Here is a 25,778-nt window from a genome sequence, read left to right on the forward strand (position 1 = left end):
ATTTCAATAATTCATAGGGTGATTCTCAACAGTTTTATTTAAGAACAGTGGAAAATGTTTGTATCCTTAAATAGGCATAGGATATCCAGTATATACAAGCTTCGATTCTCGGTATTGATATGTTTTATAATAAGTGTAGGGATGGTCATTTGATTTGATTTATGTTACAAAAAAGTATATTTATAGTCAATTTAACTGAAAAGAAAATATTTATATATATATTATTTAAGGCATCTTTATACATAGTTGATCTTTCACAGCTGCACCCCCGACATCAGCTGTTCCAAACAGAGGCGTAGCGACCCTTTCGATTTGCACACCCCCCTCGAACTTTTCATTTACACCCCCCCCCCCCCTCAAACTTTCGATTTGCACCTCCTCCTCGAACTTTTCATTTGCTCCCCCACCCCCCCCCCCTCAAACTTTCAATTTGGCGCCCCCCCCCCCTAAGGTCGGCGCCCGGGGACATATGTTCCCCCCCCCCCCCCCCCCGCTACGCCTCTGGTTCCAAACAATGGATCAAGCTTTAGCTTCATCCGCGGCGCTGCTGTTTTCGGAAAGTTCCGATTCCGTGCCGAAGAACAGGTGCGTGCCGGAACTTTTCCTGCGCTTGAACAAATCCCTGACGTCGGTCCTCTTGCCGGCCGACCTCTGCGACACGACGGTCAGGATGGCCTGGTTGCTGTCGTAGTCGTCCTCCGACTCCTCGTCGATGCCGGTGCCCAGGTAGGTATCGGTGATGCTGCGGCGGTGACGGTAGATGTTCAGGGCGTCCCCGAGGGAGTGGCGTTTGTGCCGCGCCCTGTCGGTCCCCTGGGAGGCGCGTATCATGTCCCCTAGAGAGCAGCGACGGTTAGAGAGATACAAAGACCGCTTGGACGGGTCTTCTTCCAGGCTTAAAGAACGACCCGGAAGTGATCGTTTTTTTGACGGCGTCGCGACGACCTCGTCGGCCATACTGGGAGAGCTGGTTGCCCCTGACAACGTCTGGCTGTCGCCGGATTCGCTGAGTTTGTCGGTGGAGAGGCTGGTGGTTTTGGGGTAGAGTTTTCTGAAGGTTGTGATGTCCTGGGCGCTACACAGGGGCGTGCAGGCCGGTAAAGTGTTGTGGAAGTGGGTCAGGTCCATCACGTAGGAGCCCGCGGAGTTGAAGGTCAAGCCCAGTGTGACAAATCTGGGGGGTGGGGGGGGGGGGGGTGACGAAGGGTCAGATAACAAATCTTAGAGACATCATAAATACAAGTGCACAGTTAAAAATTCAGTCAAGTAACACATCTAATCAGCAACATAACTTTAGATCCCATGTTGAAAATCAAGGCGAAAATTCGTTTGTTACAAATCAAGAAGGGGGGGGGGGCACACTACGTTATTTCATAATTTTAATTAATTAATTAAATAATTGAATAAATTGTTTCGTGGAAGATAACATTTTTTTTCAGAGCCTAGTATTGATTTAATGTCAGCTCTGTATCATGAAGTATTATTTTTAATCTTGTTGTAGTGTTGGGGAAGAAACCTTTATAATTGCATAAATAAACTAATTCCACCACACACAAACATCTCTCAGATTACCTCTGCCCATCACAAAATACCCCACCACACAAACACCTCTGATGTTACCTGTCCGCCACATCACAAAATACCCCACCACACACAAACACCTGTAATGTTACCTCTCCCCCACATCACACAATACCCCACCACATAACACCTCCGATGTTACCTGTCCCCCCCCCCCCCCCCCCCCACAGACATCACAAAATACCCCACCACACACAAACACCTGTAATGTTAACTGTTCCCCCAAATTACAAAATACTCCACCACACAAACACCTTATGTTACATGTCCCCCACATCACAAAATACCACACACAAACACCTAATGTTAAAATATCCCACCACACACAAACACCTGATGTTAAAATATCCCACCACACACAAACACCTCTGATGTTACCTGTGTCCCCACCCCCCAAATAACAAAATACCCCACCGCACAAACACCTGATGTTACCTGTGCCCCCCTCCACACATCAAAAATACCCCACCACACACAAACACCTCTGATGTTACCTGTGCCCCCACATCACAAAATACCCCACCTTACACAAACACCTCTGATGTACCTGTCCCCCACATCACAAAAAACCCCCACCACACACAACACCTCTGATGTTAGCTGTGCCCCCCCCCCTCCCCATATCATAAAATACCCCACAACACAAACACCTCTGTGGTTACCTGTGCCCCCCACACATCACAAAATATCCCACCACACACATCACCTCTGATGTTACCTGTGCCCCCACATCATCTCACTGGTGTGGTACGACTTCCTGGCTTGGAATGGTCTGCTGGTGGTGCCGCTAACGCCGTCTACCACCACAATCAGCTCGTACTCGCCATTCAACAGCTCGTCCCTGGTAGAGAGAAAAGTTTAGATTTTTTTGACATGGCAGAGAGAAAAGTTTAGATTTTTTTGACATGGCAGAGAGAAAAGTTTAGATTTTCTGGCATGGCATAGAGAAAAGTTTAGATTTTCTGGCATGGCAGAGAGAAAAGTTTAGATTTTCTGGCATGGCATAGAGAAAAGTTTAGATTTTCTGGCATGGCATATAGAAAAGTTTAGATTTTAAACCATCGACCCTGGAATGGCATATAGAAAAGTTTAGATTTTAAACCATCGACCCTGGAATGGCATATAGAAAAGTTTAGATTTTAAACCATCGACCCTGGAATGGCATATAGAAAAGTTTAGATTTTAAACCATCGACCCTGGAATGGCATATAGAAAAGTTTAGATTTTAAACCATCGACCCTGGAATGGCATATAGAAAAGTTTAGATTTTAAACCATCGACCCTGGAATGGCATATAGAAAAGTTTAGATTTTAAACCATCGACCCTGGAATGGCATAGAAAAATCATTTAGTATTCAAAAAATCGTCCTGTATCTAATTCACAAATTACTATCTCAATTTTACTCTTACAATACCGTACCATTCCGTTTTACAAAATACATCAATGTTTAAATTTTTACTGCATGTTTAATGTCTCCTATTTTAAGGCACACGTCCAGAGTTCGTTTCAGTGCCCGAAAGTAAAGGCACGTTATTCTGACCAGACGATCTTTACATATGCCATGGTGCCGGTAGCTTAAAGAAATATGTTTTTCCCCATTGCACTTTCCATGTCTATTGCACTTTCTTTTCTCAAGCATGATATGAACAGTGAAGTGATGCAGCACCAGTGTTTCTTTCAGACTTTCTCTCCGGAGGGGGGGGGAGAGACTTGAAAGTTTGGGGGGGACGACGACTAATTTTCAGTGGGGGGGGGGGGCACGCCGGGCATGGGCAAAAGTAAAAAATTTCTGTAGAATTTATATTTCGTAAGGAAGGGGGGGGGGGGGGCGGTAGGCGTGTCTTGGGTTGGGGGGGGGGGGCGAACTAATGTCTAAGATAAACACTGTGCAGCAGTTTATTCATATAACGTGAGTACTCCTTTAGATCTGGATCGAATATCTATTCACATTTGTTTAACAATGTGTTTCTGTAAGGTGAGTAATGTGTTTCTCTAAGGTGAATAATGTGTTTTTGTAAGGTGAGCACCCTACAGTACCCAAGATTTACACGTGTGTACCTGGCCAGCGACCAGAGAGGCGAGTCCTCGTCCACCACGTGCAGGATGTGAGTCGGCCAGGGGAAGAAGATCTCGTCTCGTCCACTCTCGGCCTTGAAGCTGACCCTGAACGATCGGACAGGAATGAACGTCCCTGGGGGTCGACAATATATTTTTACATCGTATCAGTTACAGAACTTATATTACAATAGAGTGGAGCTTGTATCAACATACATGTACACACAAGTCATGATGCGGCGAGTTCTAATGTGAAAGTCAAATAAATTACATCTTAATTCATGCTATTAAAATCTCAATGCCTCTAAGTTATGCCATTAAAACAGTATCGCTATCCTACATACGCTGAGGTCATTGAAACAGATGAAATCTACTTCATCTGCACCATGTTTCTTGGGCACAAACTCATAAACTACTGTTTTGTCATTATTGCTGCTAAAATTGTATGTTATAAGTCATGCTACTAAAATTTGTCTTAAGTATTGTGATCAATGGGACATAACTCATTCGATTCTCTCGCATTTACATTTTCATTTAAAATTATTCCATTCGGCATAAAAATAATCCTGCCATTTTTTTCTGAGCTAAGATTTCGAACCTGGCGGTCTATGGGGCAACTGAAGAAGAGTTAACCTGTTTCTGTGAGCTCAGTGTATAAAGGGATAGTGTGGCCAGCACGTAAACCAGGTACCCATCAGAGCTGTAGCCACTCAGGAATGTATTACGGATACGATCTTGAGACTTTAGGGATATAAGTTGTGTGCTCTACCCCCAGACCACGCCATCCCATGTTTTTAACTTGGTAATCAAAATTGTTCTTACAATTTCTGAAGCTGGTATGCCAGAAGCTGCTCGTCAAATTAGCACCCGGATACTACATTCAAACATTAATACAATTATTTTCAGCTAGTTTGCTGCTACTGTAGAAACTACAGAATTTTTTTTTTAAACTTTCAAGAAAAAAAATCGAGTCAGTTGGTAGAGATAAATGTGTTGTGTGAGCTATGTAATCCCAGCATTAGCCATCAGAAAATAAATCAATTCTACTTTATCTACTACTGCCTATATCTACTTTCTAAAAAAAAAGTAACAAGAATAAACGGATAATATTTTTTTTTACCATCATTGGATTATTTATTTTTTTTACGAGAAAATGTGCTTACAGTCATTTGTTTCGAATTTTGTGACAAAAAAAAAACTTACCAATATTTGATCTGAATTTGTTAACGAGATATTTTTCTTACCGTCAGTTGATTTGAACTTCTTCACGATACAATGTTCTTACCGTCATTTGATTTGAATTTCTGGACGAGAAAATGTTCTTACCGTCATTTGATTTGAATTTCTGGACGAGAAAATGTTCTTACCGTCATTTGATTTGATTTGAATTTCTTGACGAGAAAATGTTCTTACCGTCATTTGATTTGAATTTCTGGACGAGAAAATGTTCTTACCGTCATTTGATTTGAATTTCTGGACGAGAAAATGTTCTTACCGTCATTTGATTTGAATTTCTTGACGAGAAAGCCTTCAGCGTGCGCCCCGGAGATTTCCGACTCCCGAATATCGCAGATGCGAATAGACAGCTGCAGTTTAGAGTCCTGCTCGTATATACACACCCTGTCGCTGAATAGTATCGTCTGACTGCGGCTGGGGGCGGGGTGACATTTGTAAACAAAAAGCTTTTTTTTAATGTTACAGGCGATGAGAAGACAAGAAAAGAACAACGGGAAATCCCGCACAGAAAATTGCTCGAGTAAGAATATGCAAAGGAAACATGCGCACACAGAAAAATGCTCGCACACTAAAATTATGCAGACGTTTCAATGTACATTGTGAGCAGTGATCATTTTGGCTATATGCATGCGCATGATTTTATGTGTATGCTATTTTATGTGTGCATAATGTCGGGTTTTTTGGTACGATTTTCTGTGCACGCTGTTTTCTCCGAGAAGTTTTTGGTTTTTGAATGCGCTTTTTTTTTTGTGCTGGAAAAAAGTTATAGATAGATGCAAGGGAATAGGGAGGGAAAGGGAGGGGGTTTCTATTGTTTGTTAATGATCAAAAAGTATAAAAGCTAATGTAATCATGGGATAGAATTTTACTGCCGTTTGTCGAGTTGTTACTTTTAAATTAGAAATTAACCCAATGAAGACTCACATTTAAAAAAATATATTAACATCCGATTTCTCTAGAAATCTTAGCCCTTGACACAATAGCTCACATATTATAAAGAAATCATTCTTGAGTATAATTTTAAAAACACAGCTTAGCTTATAACACACACTTGTTTAATATTTTGGAAATTGGTAAGTTTACAATTGGACAGGGGATTAGTGCAATAATTGTCGAGCAAATTATTAGCTGGCGAGACATCGCTGGGTTTTAATAACTCTTCTCTTGGGGTTAAACTTTGTGAAATTTAACATAGCGCATAGATAATCTATCTGTAGATAATCGTTTTCCATAGCTAATATGATGATTCTAACCTCATCCACGAATCTTTAAAGAAAAATATCCTAGTTATAATGATTTTGAAATGGAACTATTTTATATCACCACCATATCCACCCAGTTTGGACCCCACTGCTATTTCCCGTCCCATCCAGCGGACATATTTATTGGGAGTTTATTAGAGTAGCCAGGTAATAAATAAAGTTGAAGAGTTAAATCTGGGCAATTCAAATCTGACATTTACTGCGGCAATTTGTTTTGGTAAAACCTGGGATGATTAGTATTAGCAAAGTCTGGAGTTATTAGTTACAGCTAAATATAGAGTTATTTGCATCAGCCAAATCAGCAGTTAAAAGTTTTGACCAAATGTGAAACGATTAGTTTCAACAAAATAAGAAGCGAAATGGATTAATTGTAAAGCTATAGAGAGACAACCTTAAATTTTTAGGAAAAATCAATCATTAACAATCAAAAAAGAAAACAAGGAGATTAATCCTGCGTTTTTTTTTTTTTTTTTTTTGTTTAACAAATAATTAGTATGGGAATTAACTGATGATGTCAAATACGCGAATTACACAGGAAAACAGACTTGTTGTTGGGCATTATCAGTGACACCGGAACTATTTAGTATGTACTAGTTTGTTCTTATTATAACAATGTTACATTATAACCATTCTGTACACCATTAGGGGACCCTGAAATTTCGGGGCCCCTGATAACCATTCTGTACACCATTTGGGGGACCCTGAAATTTCGGGGCCCCTGATAACCATTCTGTACACCATTTGGGGACCCTGAAATTTCGGGGCCCGTAATAACCATTCTGTACACCATTTGGGGACCCTGAAATTTCGGGGCCCGTAATAACCATTCTGTACACCATTTGGGGACCCTGAAATTTCGGGGCCCGTAATAACCATTCTGTACACCATTTGGGGACCCTGAAATTTCGGGGCCCCTGGCTGCAGTCCAGATAAAACCTTCACCTCTAAATCCATCATGTTATTATTATATTTTAAAACTTGGAAAGTAATAGAAAAAGCGGAACAATTATAATTGTAAGATATTTTAAACGATGCCGGAATGAAAGTGCTAACGTGCCTGTACTTTCAGAGTTATAATGGCCGTTTTAAATAATCGTGTATTTTGTGATGTTGCAATTATGTGAAAGTCAACGAAACCATTGGGGATGTGCGCTTTTATACCTATCTAGTCAAATTTCCATAAACGATCTTTGCATCTTACTACCACTAGAGCTTATAAATCTAAGCCTTAGTATCGTATCTCTACAACTTACCGTTTAGCTCTTCTGGTCTTCGAGACCACGATACTAGCCAGAGCGAACTGCAGCCCCGCCCCTATGATGGACTGCAGCATGACAGCCATGTACATCCCCGGGCACTCCTCCGTCTGGAAGCGCGAGCCGTAGCCGATGGTCATCATGGTCTCTATGGAGAACAGGTATGCGGCCGTGAAGGTCCGGACGTTCTCCAGGCACGGCGTGAAGCTAGGCTCCTGTTCCTCCTCCATGTCGCCGTGCAGGTAACACAGGAGGTAGTACAGGCCGGCAAACACCACCCAGCAGACGACGAACCCGCTGACGAAGATGAGGATGTTCCATCTAGGGGAAGATAATGCAAGGGGGAGAAGAGTTACATCAGGATGTTCCAAAGATATGACAAGGGGTGAAGAGTAGCATCAGGATGTTCCAAATAGAGAAGGGCTATGCAAGACCCGATTAGAAATAAATTGAGGGTGTCCGGCAAGAGTAAAGAAAACTGTACTCGACAAATTTCATCCAACTTTTCTTTCAGATAAGAACATACATAATACAGTCTTGTCGTTTCTTGTAAGTGTCAAAACATGTGCCTCGTTCTGTATTAAAATATATGGAAAGTATAGGGTCCTATATATATATATATATATATATATATATATATATATATATATATATATATATATAATGAGATACACTTCCACTGAACAGTCCTTGATTGTATAGACCCATGACATATGACTTATCTTGATTGTCACATACACCTGCAGCATGACTGTCCATAAATGACATATGTCTATGAGAAAGACATGTAACATTGACAGTTAACTCCACAGGATAGCCTCCCTTACAGTACAAAAACACCTGTGACTTACTCACGTAAATAGTCTCTATGTGACACACACCTGTGACGTACTGCATGAATTAACCTAATTATGATATAATTAGAACCTGCGACACATAGTACGCTACATTGTCGTCCCTCTACACACACCTCTTCGACTTACCTTGACTGACAGTTTGTAGCTTCCACTTACCAGTGACGTAGGCCCTACTCCACTGGGTATCAATGAGATCAATGTGACTTAAGGGAGTTGTGTACATATTACAACAAAGTAGTGTACACATCCAAAAAGAATTTTGTACACATCAGAAGTTTGTAGAGGTCGTTGTGACTTACCTCCCCTGGATATCTATGAGAATTGTGTACAAAGATTTGTGTACAGGCGCCCGTGACTTACCTCCACTGAATGTCTATGAGAGTTGTGTACAAAGATTTGTGTACAAACGACCATGACTTACCTCCACTGTATGTCTATGAGAGTTGTGTACAGATCAGACAGGAACTTCTTGTACTTGTCCTCTATGCCCACCGACACAATGTTGTGACCAGTGCTGTGCATCAACCGTCGCTTGTTGGAACGGTCCGCGGCCCTACTGCGACGTTTTGCACACAAGGCGTTCATCACTACGTCACTACGTCCCGTACATAGTTTGATAGGGCCTTCAGTGCTGTTGCGATCAAGATGGGAACATTCAAGCCGGAAGTTGCCGTTTTCCTAAACATTAAATTTAAATACTTTGTTTACGTCTAAATGAACGGATACAATGTGTGGGATTTATGTGTTCGTGTTGAAAAACCAATGCCGTAAAAAAAAAAAAAATAACTGTTCATGTTTGGCTTGTTGGGATTTGGTTTGAGATAATGCAAGGCACATCTGGCTCGAGTCGGCAGATGTAAGGGAGTTAACGCACGCGGTAACTCTTGGTGTTATCGTACACTTACAAAGTCGGTGTGTCAGCACGGGACACGGCGCGAACACGGTCGGTTGTTTACATGGACGTGTCATAACAATACACGCAGTTGACAGGATGGTGTGTTTCATGGTGGTGGTCGGTGGATGGCGTCACTTGGACAAGTTAGGTCCGGGTAAGATGCGTACTTGTACGAACCTCTCAAGGAAGTGTTGGTTTGTCCCCCATCCCCCCCCCTAAGGTTTGGCAAGGACTTATTTAACCGTCCCAAACCCTAATATTCCCTCTACCCCTCCCTCAAACCCCAGCTAATGACACACAGTTCACTTCTTTTAATTGGCACCGCCGATAAAGAACTCGAACCTAAACTTAATCTTAACCACAACAACGTATAACCCCAAATGGAACAAAATCCCATTTCTCTTTCCATGGTTGAAAAGTAAGCAAGTATCTCTGTGTTGGGGTGAGTTCGGGTCTTTTCCAGATAAGCCCCGCCACTAATTCAAAAAGTGAACACGCAAAAAGTTAAACCCCGCCACTAATTTGCCAGCTTTAATTTAATGCACGCACGCAGCCTTGAGGGTTAAGGTTATAGGTAGCGAAATACATTTTCATGCAAATTTGTAAAAGTTTCAGCCTCTTCAATACAAACTCAGTATAGGTTTCATATTTAATATTTTTGGGCGACGGGGGTTAAATTTCGGATGGGGTTTATGAATGATAGAATTTTTGTCTAGAATACTTTTAAATATGTACACTGCTATAGTTAGAGCATCAATGTAGCATTGTGTTGAATGATCTTTTAAATTTAGACGACGATATACATAATTTTGAAAATAATAAAACCCAATTTCACGATTTCTTTTAAAAACTGAAATTTTGAAAAATCTATAAACTATTTAAGACAGCTCATGCGCAATACACAATCAGAGTATTTGCCCTTTGTGCCTATTTCACCATCTGTGACCATGCATGCCATAAACAGATGCCTAAATCATTACAAGGAAAACAAGGTGAAAACAATTATTTTCAAAATCTACTCAGTTTTCTTACTTCTGACTACTGAATGGGACAAATTTTTTTTACATAGCCGCAGCCATCTTTGATAGGAAACGTTGATGCATTAATTGATGTAAAATTAATTAAATAGATCGAACACCTTTACTAATTAGCTCAACAGTATTGACGTAAGAACAAAAAAAAACCCAACACCTACCTGCAATGAAATGGTGAGAAAAATATCCTGGCTTGTGAAACTAGTTTACACCTCAACCAGGTGTTTAGACAATGAGACACTTAGACACAGCGACTAGACTGTTGACACAGGGACCAAACACATTGACACGGGGACTAGACACTCGGCCCAGACACGCGTGTAGCCTAGTGCTCACAACATCCTAACACGGGCCTCCAGGCGTGTCGTCAGCTGGATACAGCTAGCAGACGTAACAGGGTGACATTGGTAGTCGTAAAAAAACGAAAAAATTACGACCCTCTTTACACCACGCTAAAAAGTGTCGTGACCTTGATTCGACCTTGAGAATAGCTCGGCCATTAACTTGTCATTAGGTTTACAACTTTAATTTGCTGGGTCGTTAGCGTGTCAGGCACGTGATGGCTCGCCTTAGATTTACTGGACGGTTTAAAAAAAACTGTTCAATCTATTTATCCTCTACTGCGATACACAGGTTGGATTTGTCTGAGCCAAGATACCATTTGTTTTTGTTTTTTTGTTGCAACAAAGTTGTGGTACAAACTCAGCTGACAAGCGGGTAATTGTAAAGAGCTGTTAGCTTGACATGTGACATCACGTGACCTGGCGAGCAACATGGTGCGCCAAAGACGCTTTTTTTTAGACAAGCGTCCTATGAGAAAAGGTTTTGTCGAGGGTTTGACTCAAACTTGGAAGCTTTGTAGCAAAAAATATAGCACAGATTCGGTTACACTACTACCACAGTACACAACCACCACCACCCAGTACTCCATAGTTACACCCATAGTTTCCTTCAGGCATCACTTCGAGAGGAAGTAGGAGCCCAATCCTCCTGAAAAACGTCTTCCCCCCCCCCCCCCCCAACGAAATATTATTTGTATAGAAAATATATACTTTTACCAGTGTCCGCGGTAGAACGCCTCTAGTCCACCTAGATCACGTGACGGAAAGTAAAGACCATTGGGCATAGTGCTGATCTCACTATCCCTTCTTATGCGGCATAGTGCTGACCTCACTATCCCTTCTTATGCGCCATAGTGCTGACCTCACTATCCCTTCTTATGCGCCATAGTGCTGACCTCACTATCCCTTCTTATGCGGCATAGTGCTGACCTCACTATCCCTTCTTATGCGCCATAGTGCTGACCTCACTATCCCTTCTTATGCGCCATAGTGCTGACCTCACTATCCCTTCTTATGCGCCATAGTGCTGATCTCACTATCCCTTCTTATGCGCCATAGTGCTGACCTCACTATCCCTTCTTATGCGCCATAGTGCTGACCTCACTATCCCTTCTTATGCGCCATAGTGCTGACCTCACTATCCCGTCTTATGCGCCATAGTGCTGACCTCACTATCCCTTCTTATGCGCCATAGTGCTGACCTCACTATCCCTTCTTATGCGCCATAGTGCTGATCTCACTATCCCTTCTTATGCGCCATAGTGCTGATCTCACTATCCCTTCTTATGCGCCATAGTGCTGACCTCACTATCCCTACTTATGCCATGGTCACAGATACAGGTGAACTCTTCTTTACTTGCCCCATTGACCGCCAGGTTCGAAAAGGAAACTACATTTTACTATTTATGAAATTTCGTCCACCTACCTGAAACGGTTCTCAAGTTATCGTGTTTACGTACACACAGACAGACACACAAAAATGCAAAACTAAGTTGGATCCGGAAAGATGTACAACGTCAAAAATTGTCAACATCTCTATTTATATATTTTTTGCATGATTACAATGCATCTTTTTATGGGACGGCGTAGCCTAGTGGTAGAGATCTAGACTGCTAACCCGAGAGTCTCGAGTTCGAATCGTTAGGGAAACAAAGGCGGCTGGACATAGTGCTGACCACACTATCCCTTCATATGCTGCGGTAAATGAATCAGATGAACTATCGGGATTAAGAAGAAGACAATGCACCTTTTAAATTCCGTGTACGGTAAGTATGAAGCTGTAAAACGGTGAAAACGACAAAACTGTAAATTATTCGACACGATTACATTACTTCCTCTACACTCAGTAGGATACGAGAGTTAAAAAAAAAGATGAAGGCGTTCATCAAACGGTTGTTTAAAAAAAAAAAATTAAATGATCACAAAAACTTCGAATTGTCTGATACACGTCATGTAGGCCTAATTATTATTAACAATAACTAAATTACACTATTAGAGTTAAGATCTGAACGTCACAGATGAAGAGGGGTATACAGAGTTTCTTCAAGGCATCTCTTCGCGGGCCGGAGCCCCCCCCCCCCCCCCCCACCGAAGAAAGTCTACCCCCCCCCGAGCGAAATGGAATTTATATAGAAAACATATACTTTAAACAGTGTCCGCGCACCCCCCCCCCCCCCCCAGAGAAAAAAGTCTGGAAGAAACATTGGGAGCATAGCCAAATCTTCAATGCAGATCGGCGATTACACACAAATCGCACCAAATGGCCTGTTGATTTGGACTTCAGCCTGCTTTTATTTGTTGATTGGCTTCTAATTCTATAGCCCGTCTCCAGGGACAGTCTGCAAGACAGCAGTTGTTAGATTTTGAAGATTTAAATTTTTTTTGTGTTTATCCTAGATGGGTTGCTGTCCCCAGCTGTTGAGCCTCATCTGCCCAGAGTTCGACAATGTGAGGTTCTACCCCCAATACACACACAGGCATCCTAGACAAAACAAAATGTCACATTCCCCAAGTTTCAGCGCCGGTATGTCATGACTTCCGGCAGTTACCAGTGTATGTTCAAAACCAGGCGCAAAAAATATTGTCCACTTTACTCCTCCTTATCGTATTTGAATGGATTATGAAGACGTCAAACTGGACCAAAATAAAGAAGGCTTAGCTAAATTGAATTTATTTGTAGCACCATCTCGATGACTTGGCTGGTCAATCACTCAACACTTCTACAGCGTATCTATATATATATAATTCTCTTCTGGGAGCCGCTAGAAAACAAGCTGCAAACGCGCTCCCTACCGTCCCCACCCCTACATGGTCTGGTGAGTTGTGGTTCACTCTTAATGTTTACAAACATTACAAACACAGCCGGGTTTAGTGACGACTATTAGTGGCAGATAATTTAGTTTGAAACGATTTTAAACGTAGGGGGGGGGGGGGGTAACTAAGTGGAGTTTACTTTAACGGAGGGGTGGGGGTGAAGGAGGGGGGGGGGGGTTATCGTCCTTACCGAGCTACTTATAGTGTTTTAAAGAAATATTTAAATGGCAGCGTTGGTAGTGTCGAATTCACAAATTATGAATAACTGAAAAGTAGAAAAAACAACTAAATAGCGGCGTATGATATGCCGCGGGTCGGCTCGTCAAGTATAATTGTAATTAAAATATCGTAGATTTTGAGAGCAGAAGTGGTTAACCTCAAAAAGGCTCTTTAATTAACCAGCAGTAAGGAACACGCTTATATTTTAGTAGTTTTTTTTTTACTTTAGTAATGGGGTGCTGACTTTAAAATTGACGCCTTCATTAACCAACAGCGAGGTAGGCTACATGCAAACTTTGACCTCAAGAAGGTGCCTTCATTAAGTAACACGGAGCTGTAGAAGAAAATAATCTCTAAGCAATGATTGGCACTTTCCTCATACAACAGATGGTGCCTTCATTAACCTTCCTCCATTATTTTTGTTACTCAGACCGCAGTGACTTGCTTCAATGTAGTTATTTGCAGAAATAGCAACAACTGAAGACGCCATTTCCCTGAAAATTGTGGCACAGGGAGCTGCCTCACCATCTCTTATGCATTAGCAGGTGAGGTAGAGTTTGTCTTTGTCATTCGCCCCTGTATAAAAATTGTTTGTGTTCAGCTCCATACCTATCCACCATTACTCTATTTTTAAGTAAAGCAGGGCTGGCTCATTAGAAGTATTTAAAAAAAAATTAAGACAAATAATTTTTGTATATAGTAAAAGAACTCTTTTATTTTTTTTTAAACACTTTTTAAAGCTATTTACAATCACTGTTGTAAAAATATAATGTACATACACAAGCAACAGTTTTCAATTCATTAAATGGTATGTTATTAAATCCATTAAAAAACATAGTAACAACATCAAATTCAAAAGTATTTAGCATTAATCAAAGAATAATTTAAAGTTTGATTTCTTACATTTATCAAAACAGTTCCATTTTCTTGACCATTTCTAATGGGAAGACAGCAGTATCTTTATTATTTGAATGATCTTAATTCTATTAAGTAGCCAACACTAATGTCCAGTGAAGTTTACTTAATGTGTATCTTTTTTTCTGGTTTGGTTTGAGCTTTTTTCTTCATCATCTGAATCCTCTTGTTAGCAGTGACCATAGACAGGTTGGCGATAGCCTGTTTGTTGCTGGCATTGCTGCTACTCTTAGACGACGAGGGGGAGTCTGGGGTCACTGGCATCGCAGGGTTGCCTGAATGTGGCGGAGAAGTTTTGGCCAGGGAAACGTCCAGCTTGGCCAGACCACTGTGTGATGGTGATTTGCCGAGTTCAGACTTCTGGTCACCCTTAGAGTCTGATTTTTTTTCTTCCTTCACGGTTGATGAAGCCGTAGATGATGCTGTTGGCACTGGTTTGAGTTCCACATATTTTTTCTCCTCGCTTTTCTTGCTGGACTTGACCTCACCTTTTCTATCTTCTTTATTAGAAGATTTACTCTCGTCGCCTTTTCTATCCTCTTTATTAGAAGATTTGCTATCATCATTTTTTCTATCTTCTTTATTAGAAGATTTGCTATCATCATTTTTTCTATCTTCTTTATTAGAAGATTTGTTTTCATCATTTTTTCTATCTTCTTTATTAGAGGATTTGCTCTCTTCACCTTTTTTATCTTCTTTATTTGAAGATTTGCTCTCAGATTTTTTCTCCTCTCCTTTACTGGAGGAGGAAGACTTGGAGGAGCTGTCAGACTTGTTCCCACTGCTGGACTTTCCATCTGTTTTGCTGGAAGACTTGGACCCATCTTTCTGCTCGGATTTGCGGGATGACCCACTTTTGGACTCACCTCGAGGCTTAGCTAGATTTGCTGCAAGCCCTTCCAACCCCACCATGGGCTTGGATGTTGGATTAGATAAGTTACTACTTTCTTTTGGTGCAACAATAGCCTGCATAAAAAAGGAAAATAAAATTGGTTTCTAATTTGTTTGGAAAAACTACAATTAGAAAACAAAAGAAAATTTTATTTAAAAAAAAATAAAAATACACAAAACAAACAATTTAAGTAAAAACAGGTAAAAATTTTTTTTAGACATCATACGTAGGACAGATAAAGTATAGTTCATTTGTTTAAGTGACCTCAGCATATAAAGCAATTGGGTGTTAGCAAAATGTATTTATTTTTACCATATGTATTCAAGCACTGATCAATGCTGGGTGAGCTCAATGATGTCTTAGAGACTAAGTCAGTGTATTTACGTGTCTATCCTGACTTCGGCTTCAGTTTGAAGTTTAACTCACCTTTGGATCAATTCTACGAAATGCCTGGCTGTTTGTAGAGCTATTGTCATTTTTATTCAATTTACTAGCTGAGCCAGGTAATTCCTTGCCATTGTTAGACGATGAAGAAAGTTTGGGTTTAATTGGTTTTTGGGTTACCTAAAAAGCAAAGCACTCAATTTAAAAATAATTAAAATGTAAAAATAAACAATTTAAAACATAAATAAATGTGTAGATCAGTTATTTATAATATTTTAAAATATGTGTTTTTTAGTAGAACTTTTAAAATCTAAATTATTGTTCATTAAAAAAACAACTTTGAAATGTTGTCTTAAATAAATGTCATTAATTATATTATTGACGTACCATTTTTTTCAGACTTTTAGTACATCGAGAACAATACCAGACAAACCTTGGATCACTGACATCTTCCTCAGTCACAGGGGGCTTATGGCATTCCTGGAGATTAAATGTCAGCTGTCTAAACCTCTATATGCACTATATCAATATTCACTTATTTGTCAGTGTTACTACACTTGATCTCTAATGTACACTATCAATATTCACTTATTTGCCCAAACTTAAACTCAGTAATATTGACATATTCATGCAAGTGGTACCAACCTGGTGATACAAGCTGTGACACTCCTGGCATTCAACTAGTTGATTTCCAGAGCTAACATCAAACTGCCTATATAGGTTGGAATAACAGTAATGCGTGAGATTGAAAACTTATACAGATGTTTTTGACTGCACATTTTAATTGAAAAAGTTCATAATTTTAATAATTTAATCAATAAATGTAACTTTTAACTGACAAATATTCACTTTACTGTGAATTTTAAAAGAAAACTGTAGGTACTTGATAATGTTTATAAAAACTAATAGAGCAGTTTTAAAAAATGAGCCGCAATTACTTTATTCTACAAGTTTATAGCATTAAAAACAATCATACAATTTTTAATGAAAAATATACAATTAAAATAAAATTAACAATCTCCACCCTAGTGGACTACTACAGGTTAACGATTGTGACAATAATTTTAAAAAATACAAATGAACTTACCTACACACACACACTATACCCATCTCACAAAAATCAAACCCAACTATACCCATCTCATGAACTTACCTACACACCACACATGCTATACCCATCTCACAAAAATCAAACCCAACTATACCCATCTCATGAACTTACCTACACACCACACATGCTATACCCATCTCATCAACTTACCTACACACCACACATGCTATACCCATCTCATGAACTTACCTACACACCACACATGCTATACCCATCTCATGGACTTACCTACACACCACACATGCTATACCCATCTCATGAACTTACCTACACACCACACATGCTATACCCATCTCACAAAAATCAAACCCAACTATACCCATCTCATGAACTTACCTACACACCACACATGCTATACCCATCTCATCAACTTACCTACACACCACACATGCTATACCCATCTCATGAATTTACCTACACACCACACACACTATACCCATCTCATGAACTTACCTACACACCACACATGCTATACCCATCTCATGAACTTACCTACACACCACACATGCTATACCCATCTCATGAACTTACCTACACACCACACATGCTATACCCATCTCATGAACTTACCTACACACCACACATGCTATACCCATCTCATGGACTTACCTACACACCACACATGCTATACCCATCTCATGAACTTACCTACACACCACACATGCTATACCCATCTCATGAACTTACCAACACACCACACATGCTATACCCATCTCATGGACTTACCTACACACCACACATGCTATACCCATCTCATGGACTTACCTACACACCACACATGCTATACCCATCTCATGGACTTACCTACACACCACACATGCTATACCCATCTCATGAACTTACCTACACACCACACATGCTATACCCATCTCATGAACTTACCTACACACCACACATGCTATACCCATCTCATGAACTTACCTACACACCACACATGCTATACCCATCTCACAAAAATCAAACCCAACTATACCCATCTCATGAACTTACCTACACACCACACATGCTATACCCATCTCATGAACTTACCTACACACCACACATGCTATACCCATCTCATGAACTTACCTACACACCACACATGCTATACCCATCTCATGAACTTACCTACACACCACACATGCTATACCCATCTCATGAACTTACCTACACACCACACATGCTATGCCCATCTCATGAACTTACCTACACACCACACATGCTATACCCATCTCATGAACTTACCTCCACACCACACATGCTATACCCATCTCATGAACTTACCTACACACCACACATGCTATACCCATCTCATGAACTTACCTACACACCACACATGCTATACCCATCTCATGAACTTACCTACACACCACACATGCTATACCCATCTCATGAACTTACCTACACACCACACATGCTACACCCATCTCATGAATTTACCTACACACCACACACACTATACCCATCTCATGAACTTACCTACACACCACACATGCTATACCCATCTCATGAACTTACCTACACACCACACATGCTACACCCATCTCATGAATTTACCTACACACCACACACACTATACCCATCTCATGAACTTACCTACACACCACACATGCTATACCCATCTCATGAACTTACCTACACACCACACATGCTATACCCATCTCATGAACTTACCTACACACCACACATGCTATACCCATCTCATGAACTTACCTACACACCACACATGCTATACCCATCTCATGAACTTACCTACACACCACACATGCTATACCCATCTCATGAACTTACCTACACACCACACATGCTATACCCATCTCATGAACTTACCTACACACCACACATGCTATACCCATCTCATGAACTTACCTCCACACCACACATGCTATACCCATCTCATGAACTTACCTACACACCACACATGCTATACCCATCTCATGAACTTACCTACACACCACACATGCTATACCCATCTCATGAACTTACCTACACACCACACATGCTATACCCATCTCATGAACTTACCTACACACCACACATGCTATACCCATCTCATGAACTTACCTACACACCACACATGCTACACCCATCTCATGAATTTACCTACACACCACACATGCTATACCCATCTCATGAACTTACCTACACACCACACATGCTATACCCATCTCATGAACTTACCTACACACCACACATGCTATACCCATCTCATGAACTTACCTACACACCACACATGCTACACCCATCTCATGAATTTACCTACACACCACACACACTATACCCATCTCATGAACTTACCTACACACCACACATGCTATACCCATCTCATGAACTTACCTACACACCACACATGCTATACCCATCTCATGAACTTACCTACACACCACACATGCTATACCCATCTCATGGACTTACCTACACACCACACATGCTATACCCATCTCATGGACTTACCTACACACCACACATGCTATACCCATCTCATGAACTTACCTACACACCACACATGCTATACCCATCTCATGAACTTACCTACACACCACACATGCTATACCCATCTCAAAAGCAAAATCTCCAGCATCCACTTGTGTTGAAGGCTCCTCCTCATCACTCACCATGTTGACTTCAGTATCTTGTTTACTACTCAGCTCTTTCTCTCGTTTTTCCTTTTCCAGTTTTTCTTTCTGTTTCTGAGCATCTCTCTCTTCTTTTTCTTTTCTCTCTCTTTCCCTTTTCATTTTCTCCTTTTCTTTATCCCTTGCTTCCTTCTCCTCTCTGCTTTTGGATTTTGATTCTATTTTCATTTTTTTAGCATCAGGTTCTGATCCATCTTTGCTTGTCTGAAATAAAGCAGCCTTTGTATAGTAAAAAATGCTTCCCTATGAAATTTCATGAATGTGTCACCAAAAGAATAGACAATATACAAGATTAAATTTAAACTGAAATAAAAGCTACTAAATTAAAAACTTAATTGGTCAGTATGATATTTCTGTCTGGGTAACTTGTTAAAATTTTTAATACCAAGAAAAGTCACAGGGATTGAAAAAAAAAAAGATCAAAACTTCAAAAAGTTTTTAAGATTTTCTTTCTGATAGTAAAAAGCTTGAAAGTGTTGATGCAGATTTTACAGTTGCTCTAAAAAAATTCAATTACTTTATCAGACGATCTTTTTTCTGATTCTTTTTTCTTTGTGTCATCATCACTTTTTGATCTGCCTGGACTGGATTTACCAAAATCATTATGTGATGGAACCTGAAATAGCGATTGTATTTAAAATGCATTAACTGGGAAATAAAAGTTATGTGGGTAACCATACAACTAAATCATGTTAGAAATACTAATCTCTGGTTTAGAATGTAGAATCAATTTTATGCAATTACCAACAATAGTTACCTTCAATCCTTTTCTATGAGCTATAGCATCATCAAGCATTGATTTTAATTGAGCTCCGCTATCTTTTGCTCTAGAATGTAAGAGCTTCAGGGCTTTCACAAAAATTGGATCAAGTTCTACGGCTGTCATAACTGAAAGCCAATTTAATAGTACATTTAATGTTAATAACTAATTATAAACTAAAAAAAGCGAATAATTGTTCTTCATGAGCTACTGATAGTGTTTTAAAAACAAATATTTTCGGTAGCAGCACTGGTAGTGTCAAATTCACAAATTCTGAATTATTGAAAAGTAAAAAAAAAATTTACTGAAAATAAAACAACTAAATAGCAGGTTGGCTCTTAGGTTATAGATCTGGTCTCAAATAAAAATTTGCACTGGCAATGAAAACTACCCTGGAGTAGATCCTTAATCTGAAGTATAATGTTAGCCTACGGCAATCTATCGTTTTAATTATGTAAAATTGTCTGAGGCTAGTAATGTGAAAAAAGGTGATTCATTATTATGGCTTTAAGATAAGTATATTGTGATATATTTGTGTCAAGTATAATAGATAATGGAATAATAAACCAAAAGCAATGTCTAAACTTATCAATATAGGCCAGAAATAAACTTTAAACAGCAGTGTTTGAGAGAAAGATTTGCTATATATACAGCGGTAAATGAGCTTGGCTGCATCTGATGAAAACATCTCTAATCTTGATATAATATAGGCCTATCTAGTATCTATAGAATACTATAGATAGATATATTTGGCCTCCTACTGAACAAATGTTTAAAAACAGATATGAATGAAACTTTAATGAAACATTTTTGTAACTTTCAAAACATAAATTCTCATTTGATATTTTTAGTAGAATCTAGAAAAGAAAGAATACTAAAAGACTAAAAGAATAGTAAGGTAAAACTCCATTTTAGCGAATTTTATTCGCAGCTTCACGTTCACCTCAGGTTGAGCGTATTTTATTATTAAACACAAACGAAACACACAAAAACATTAGGAAAACACTAGGATTGGTTAGAGCTAGATGTCTAGATCTATTTTATTTTTTATATGAATGTGAGTTTTAATTAGAAAAGGTAAAAAAAAAAAACAACATAAAAAAGCATTAGGACAGTTCCAATTAAATAGCTTGTGATCGTCAGCAGGAGAAAAATCCCTACATCCCTACACTGTCGAGGGTTCACAGTGAGTTCACATTGACTTTAACTTAGTTAATAATTATCAGCATACATCATAGCTTGGGCAAGCCAATAGCTATTTGAAATGGTGTTGGCCTCAGTTGTGGGGTCATCGTGAGTTCATAAAAATTTATTTATTTTATAGATCTAGCATTCAATATTATATTCCTAGCCTAATTTGAATTTGGATTTTTCTCAAGTTTTGACAAAAGTAAATTAAAAATTAATAAAATTATCAAAACTAAATCGAAACTTCATAAGACATAAGGAAATAAGCCATAAGCCCAATGTTTTCCTAACATTTTGATTTTGTGTGTTTCGGTTGTGTAGTTTAAGTTTATAATAAAATACGCTCAACTGGAGGTGAATGTGAAGCGGGAATAAAATACTAGATTCTAGATCTAAGAAGATCTAGACCTTAGATCTAGATCTAGACTAGATCTAAAAAAAATACGCTAAAATAAAATCATTTAAAAATTAAAATGGAGTTTTACTTAAGAGAGTAAAAATAAAATAATTCAAATTGATGTCGACAAATATTCAAATGACAAATAATCAAATCGGCAAATCGAGATCTATGCAACAACTAAAAAACTAGATCTAAATGCCAAACTTTTTATATTTAGATCTAGATCTATTTGAAAACAAAATATATCAGGAACTTAGATCTATTAGATAACTGTAATTTTAAAACAACCGTTGAATATTTACTTATTTAATGATTATCTGACTTTCGTATGCTTGCTTATAAGTGGAATAATTCGACTGTTACTGTAATGTTTTTTTCCCGAGGTGCGTCTAACTGACAACAAATTGTTAAGTATTATCTCCGGGAGGCTCCGTTGGGAATTCTAATGTTGACATTTGTACGCTAAGATGAGCATGATTTACATTTTTTAAGCTCCTTAAATTGCCTACATTTATACTCATGCTGATGAACAGATAAATACGCATATAAATACCACAATGACATGGGCATATATCTATATGCTTTAAAATATATAATAATTAATATAGGCTTATATTATATAACTGTCGGATTTTGTCAGACTGTTCTAATTTTATAGCTCTCAATCTATATTGTTGGCTCTGTAACTACACTTTTGCATATAAAAAGTAATGCTTGAAGTTTTATTTCAGCAGTTATTTTTAAAAGACTGTTTTTTGTAAATTGTAATAAAAATTAATTAACTAATATTTTCAATGTTGACCGAGCTCAGTAAACAGTTTCTCAGTTTCTTCCAGGCTCCCTCCCCCCCCCCCCCACACGAAGGAAGTCTACCGCTGCCCCCGAACGAAATGGGGTTTATATAGAAAATATATACTTTTAACAGTACGTCCCCCCCCCCCCCCCTTTCCGGAAAATTTTAGTCCGGGGCCTCGAAAAAGTTTCAAGTGCCCCCTCCCCCCCCCCCCCGTAGAAAAGTCTGGAAGAAACACTGTCAGTAATATGTTAGAGAGAAATCAAAATTTAAAAAACGAAAAATGGGTGTAGATCCAGGTGTGATGTAATTTTAGGGGGGGGGTCTGGCTTTTTGTGACAATTAGTGACGATTGGGAGGGGTAAGTAAAATAGTTTTAAAAGTATAATCACGTCCTAATGGATGACCCATTGTCAATTTGGCAGATTATCCCCCCTCCCCACTGCCTTCTATATTCACAAAAAGCCCCTCCGTGGATTTTTTCTTTCTGGCCTTTTTCAGAACTTTTTGGATAATATGCTTGTGACACTTTGGATTCAGCAATTATATCCGCATCCAACAGCATATAAATTCAAATGTGTTGTCAGTCAGTCAATGAGTTATGTCGTTGGTAGGTGCATTAATTAACCAACACAGAGATACAGTCGCTGACTACAAGATATAGCCTACATTTCACAATTATTATTTTAGATATTCATCACTGACTGTTCTATAGCCTTTTAAAATAAATCGTTTTCCAATTTTCACAGCGGGGGGGGGGGGGGGGGGGGGGGGTGTTCCCCCTCCACCGAAAAGTCTGGGTCCAAGACAGAGGCATAGCGACTTATTCCGGCACCCAGAGCAGACCATCAATTTTGCGCCCCTCCCTCCCATTTCTATATATCGTTATTCCTGTTGGAAAAATTTGTGGCCCTTCTTACCAGTTACTATCCCATACAATTTTCTATTTCGGCGCCTCAAAATTGATATAGAAAACAGTTAACGCAATGTGTAAAACCTTGGAGTCTGCAATGTGTAAAACCTTGGAGTCGTTTATTTTCGTAACTTTGACAGTGTTTAATTCAATACTTCAGCTAAAACGAGCTTTTAAATTGATTTTTCTACCCCTTTTGGCGGCCTCTTAAATTCGGCGTCCGAGGCGGCCGCCGCACCCGCCCTCCCCTAGCTACGCCACTGGTCCAATACTTTCTAGGTTATAGGCTTGCCTAGAGGTCTATTTACATTTGTAAACGATTTTTTAAAAAGTACATTTTAGTGTGCACCGAAAAAGTTTCATTTAAAACAGTTCGCTTTATTTTATTTAGATCTAGCAATAAAAATACAGTCTTCTCACTTGTTCGTGTATTTTAACAGGATGGAGTTATGCCTTTCCTTTAAAAATGTTTTGTCCGTTAGATTAACCATATTCAGAAAATGGCGATGTCATCGGACGGTGGGTTGACTTGGTCCGCCGCTAAGAATTTACTAACATCGTCGTATTCCTCACTTGACAAAAAAGATTTGCAAGAAATATCTAAACTAATTATAGAAAGGTAGCATTAATTCAATTTCATAAATTAATGTTTACATTGTTATGCTAGATACATTGCATTTTTAAAATTATGAAGTCCGGTTTCAGCTATGAGCTGGAGTTAAAAATAGTTTTTCAAGTCTAGTTACCTCCCCCTATGCCCTATCGATATTATTAAAGCCTATACTATAATTCAAGATTTTAGAATAATCTAGAAAATTCTAGAAGTACTAGTAGCTCAACTAGGCTTACACTTTGGTCATTAGGCCTAGGCTTACATTGAATTAATTTAGTTAGTTTTATAGGCTAGTAAATGATAAAAATGTAGGCCTAAATCACCCACTAATGACTAAATGAGTCTAAATGTCACTAAATGATGATAAAATAATAATTGGTAAAATCTTAGTTTAGCGTCGTAAATTCGGCCAAAACTAGTAATGTGGGAGAGAGTGAATTAATGAATATGTCATTAAATATGAGTATATTTTCGTATATTTTGATAAAGTATTATAGATAATTGAATAATAGATCACCATTGATGGTTAAATCAATTTAAATATCCTGAAATTAATTTTTATCAACCCTGTTCGAGATAGTAAATTTGCTATTAAAAACAGCAGCCATCTTAAGAAAATGTTATTGAGAGTAGCTTCCCTTTAATTTCTATTCATATGAAAATGTATTTAAATATGATCGTCTTGTTGTGTAGTCCGTATTACAAAGCATTTTTTTTTTAAATGTGAATTTCCTAACAAACAACTTTATTAATTCTAGAAGCATTGTGAGATGCAACTTGTATCCATGTATTAAATCACGTTTTTTTTTTTTACTAATGTTTATTTGATCTTACTATTACTAAATAGTTGTGAGTTTTTTCTTATTGTTTGAATGTTCACTATTTTCATTTCAGGTTTTTCTTTTCATCAATTAGTAATTCTATCGTAACTTATGACATTTTTTTACTTCTCTTTACCTTAATTAAACCCCAACCTCCGTCATATTTTTGTCGTCAATGTCACAACAAGTCATAATATAAAAAATTACGCTTCACTCTGCCTTATCTAAGATCTCTAACCATAATTTTGACAACATTAAATGTTTGTCATCATTTATATATACAGAGAGACAAAATGTATTATCCACCAGCTTCCCTCGTAAAACATCATCTAAAACAATGAGCCAGTCCACCCCTTAAGTGCGTGTTGTCATTATTTATGGTCGATCGCAAGTCTCCACCTGCCAGACACATTTTGGTTATCCTTTGTTGTCAAATTGTCAATATCAAGTACACAAGTGAGTGATATGGGGTTGTCCATAAATGATGTCACATATGATTTGCTACGGGAGTGAGTGAAGATTTGTGACGTCAACTCAGGCGGCTTTGCAATTTATGACGTGTCGGTCTCATGAACGAAGGGGGGTGAACGGGGAAAAATACCTAGGTGATTGATGGAGAACCTCTATAATGCTTTGTTAAATCAAAATAACGATAAATAAGCATTAGTATACGTATACCTTGCTTAAAACGAATCATCACAAATGTTGCAAGCCTGCTAGTTTAAGACATTCGGCAAAACGGCCGCAACACATTATCCCCGTCAAAAAGGCTTGCCACCAAATGCCTGCCGACGAATAAGCCGCGTCTAATGCAGGGCGTTA

The 25,778-nt window shown here is 38.9% G+C and overlaps 3 protein-coding genes across 9 annotated transcripts in view; 1 reads left to right on the forward strand and 2 right to left on the reverse strand.

Annotated features, from left to right (window-relative positions):
- Positions 1-502: 502 nt before the first annotated feature.
- Positions 503-10,775, reverse strand: LOC131928841 (ATP-sensitive inward rectifier potassium channel 12). Its single transcript, XM_059284985.1, has 7 exons — positions 10,339-10,775; positions 8,670-8,926; positions 7,389-7,712; positions 5,133-5,287; positions 3,641-3,773; positions 2,300-2,422; positions 503-1,174 (listed from the first exon to the last, which is right to left on the reverse strand). The coding sequence occupies exons 2-7, from the start codon at positions 8,831-8,833 to the stop codon at positions 520-522; spliced, it is 1,554 nt and encodes a 517-aa protein (XP_059140968.1). The 5' UTR covers positions 8,834-8,926; positions 10,339-10,775; the 3' UTR covers positions 503-519.
- A 3,495-nt stretch (positions 10,776-14,270) lies between these two features.
- LOC131928842 (integrator complex subunit 12) lies at positions 14,271-22,219 on the reverse strand. 2 transcript variants are annotated; one of them, XM_059284988.1, is made up of 8 exons: positions 22,119-22,219; positions 20,226-20,356; positions 19,986-20,084; positions 19,365-19,672; positions 16,388-16,454; positions 16,130-16,222; positions 15,785-15,922; positions 14,271-15,432 (listed from the first exon to the last, which is right to left on the reverse strand). In XM_059284988.1, the coding sequence occupies exons 2-8, from the start codon at positions 20,352-20,354 to the stop codon at positions 14,569-14,571; spliced, it is 1,698 nt and encodes a 565-aa protein (XP_059140971.1). In that variant the 5' UTR covers positions 20,355-20,356; positions 22,119-22,219; the 3' UTR covers positions 14,271-14,568. The 2 variants fall into 2 exon arrangements, with proteins under 2 accessions (XP_059140971.1, XP_059140970.1); XM_059284987.1 differs by having other exon boundaries at positions 22,139-22,204.
- A 1,803-nt stretch (positions 22,220-24,022) lies between these two features.
- The window catches only part of LOC131928838 (E3 ubiquitin-protein ligase UBR4), a 46,585-nt gene continuing 44,829 nt past the window's right edge, over positions 24,023-25,778 (forward strand). For all 6 annotated transcript variants that reach the window (XM_059284974.1, XM_059284976.1, XM_059284977.1 and 3 more), the window contains exon 1: positions 24,023-24,141. In XM_059284974.1, coding sequence (XP_059140957.1) covers positions 24,023-24,141 — 119 coding nt within the window. The remainder of the gene's footprint in view (positions 24,142-25,778) is intronic.

This window comes from Physella acuta, unplaced genomic scaffold, assembly GCF_028476545.2.
Source record: "Physella acuta isolate Inbredline_101_S28 unplaced genomic scaffold, ASM2847654v3 ptg001554l, whole genome shotgun sequence".
Lineage (NCBI taxonomy): Eukaryota > Metazoa > Mollusca > Gastropoda > Physidae > Physella > Physella acuta.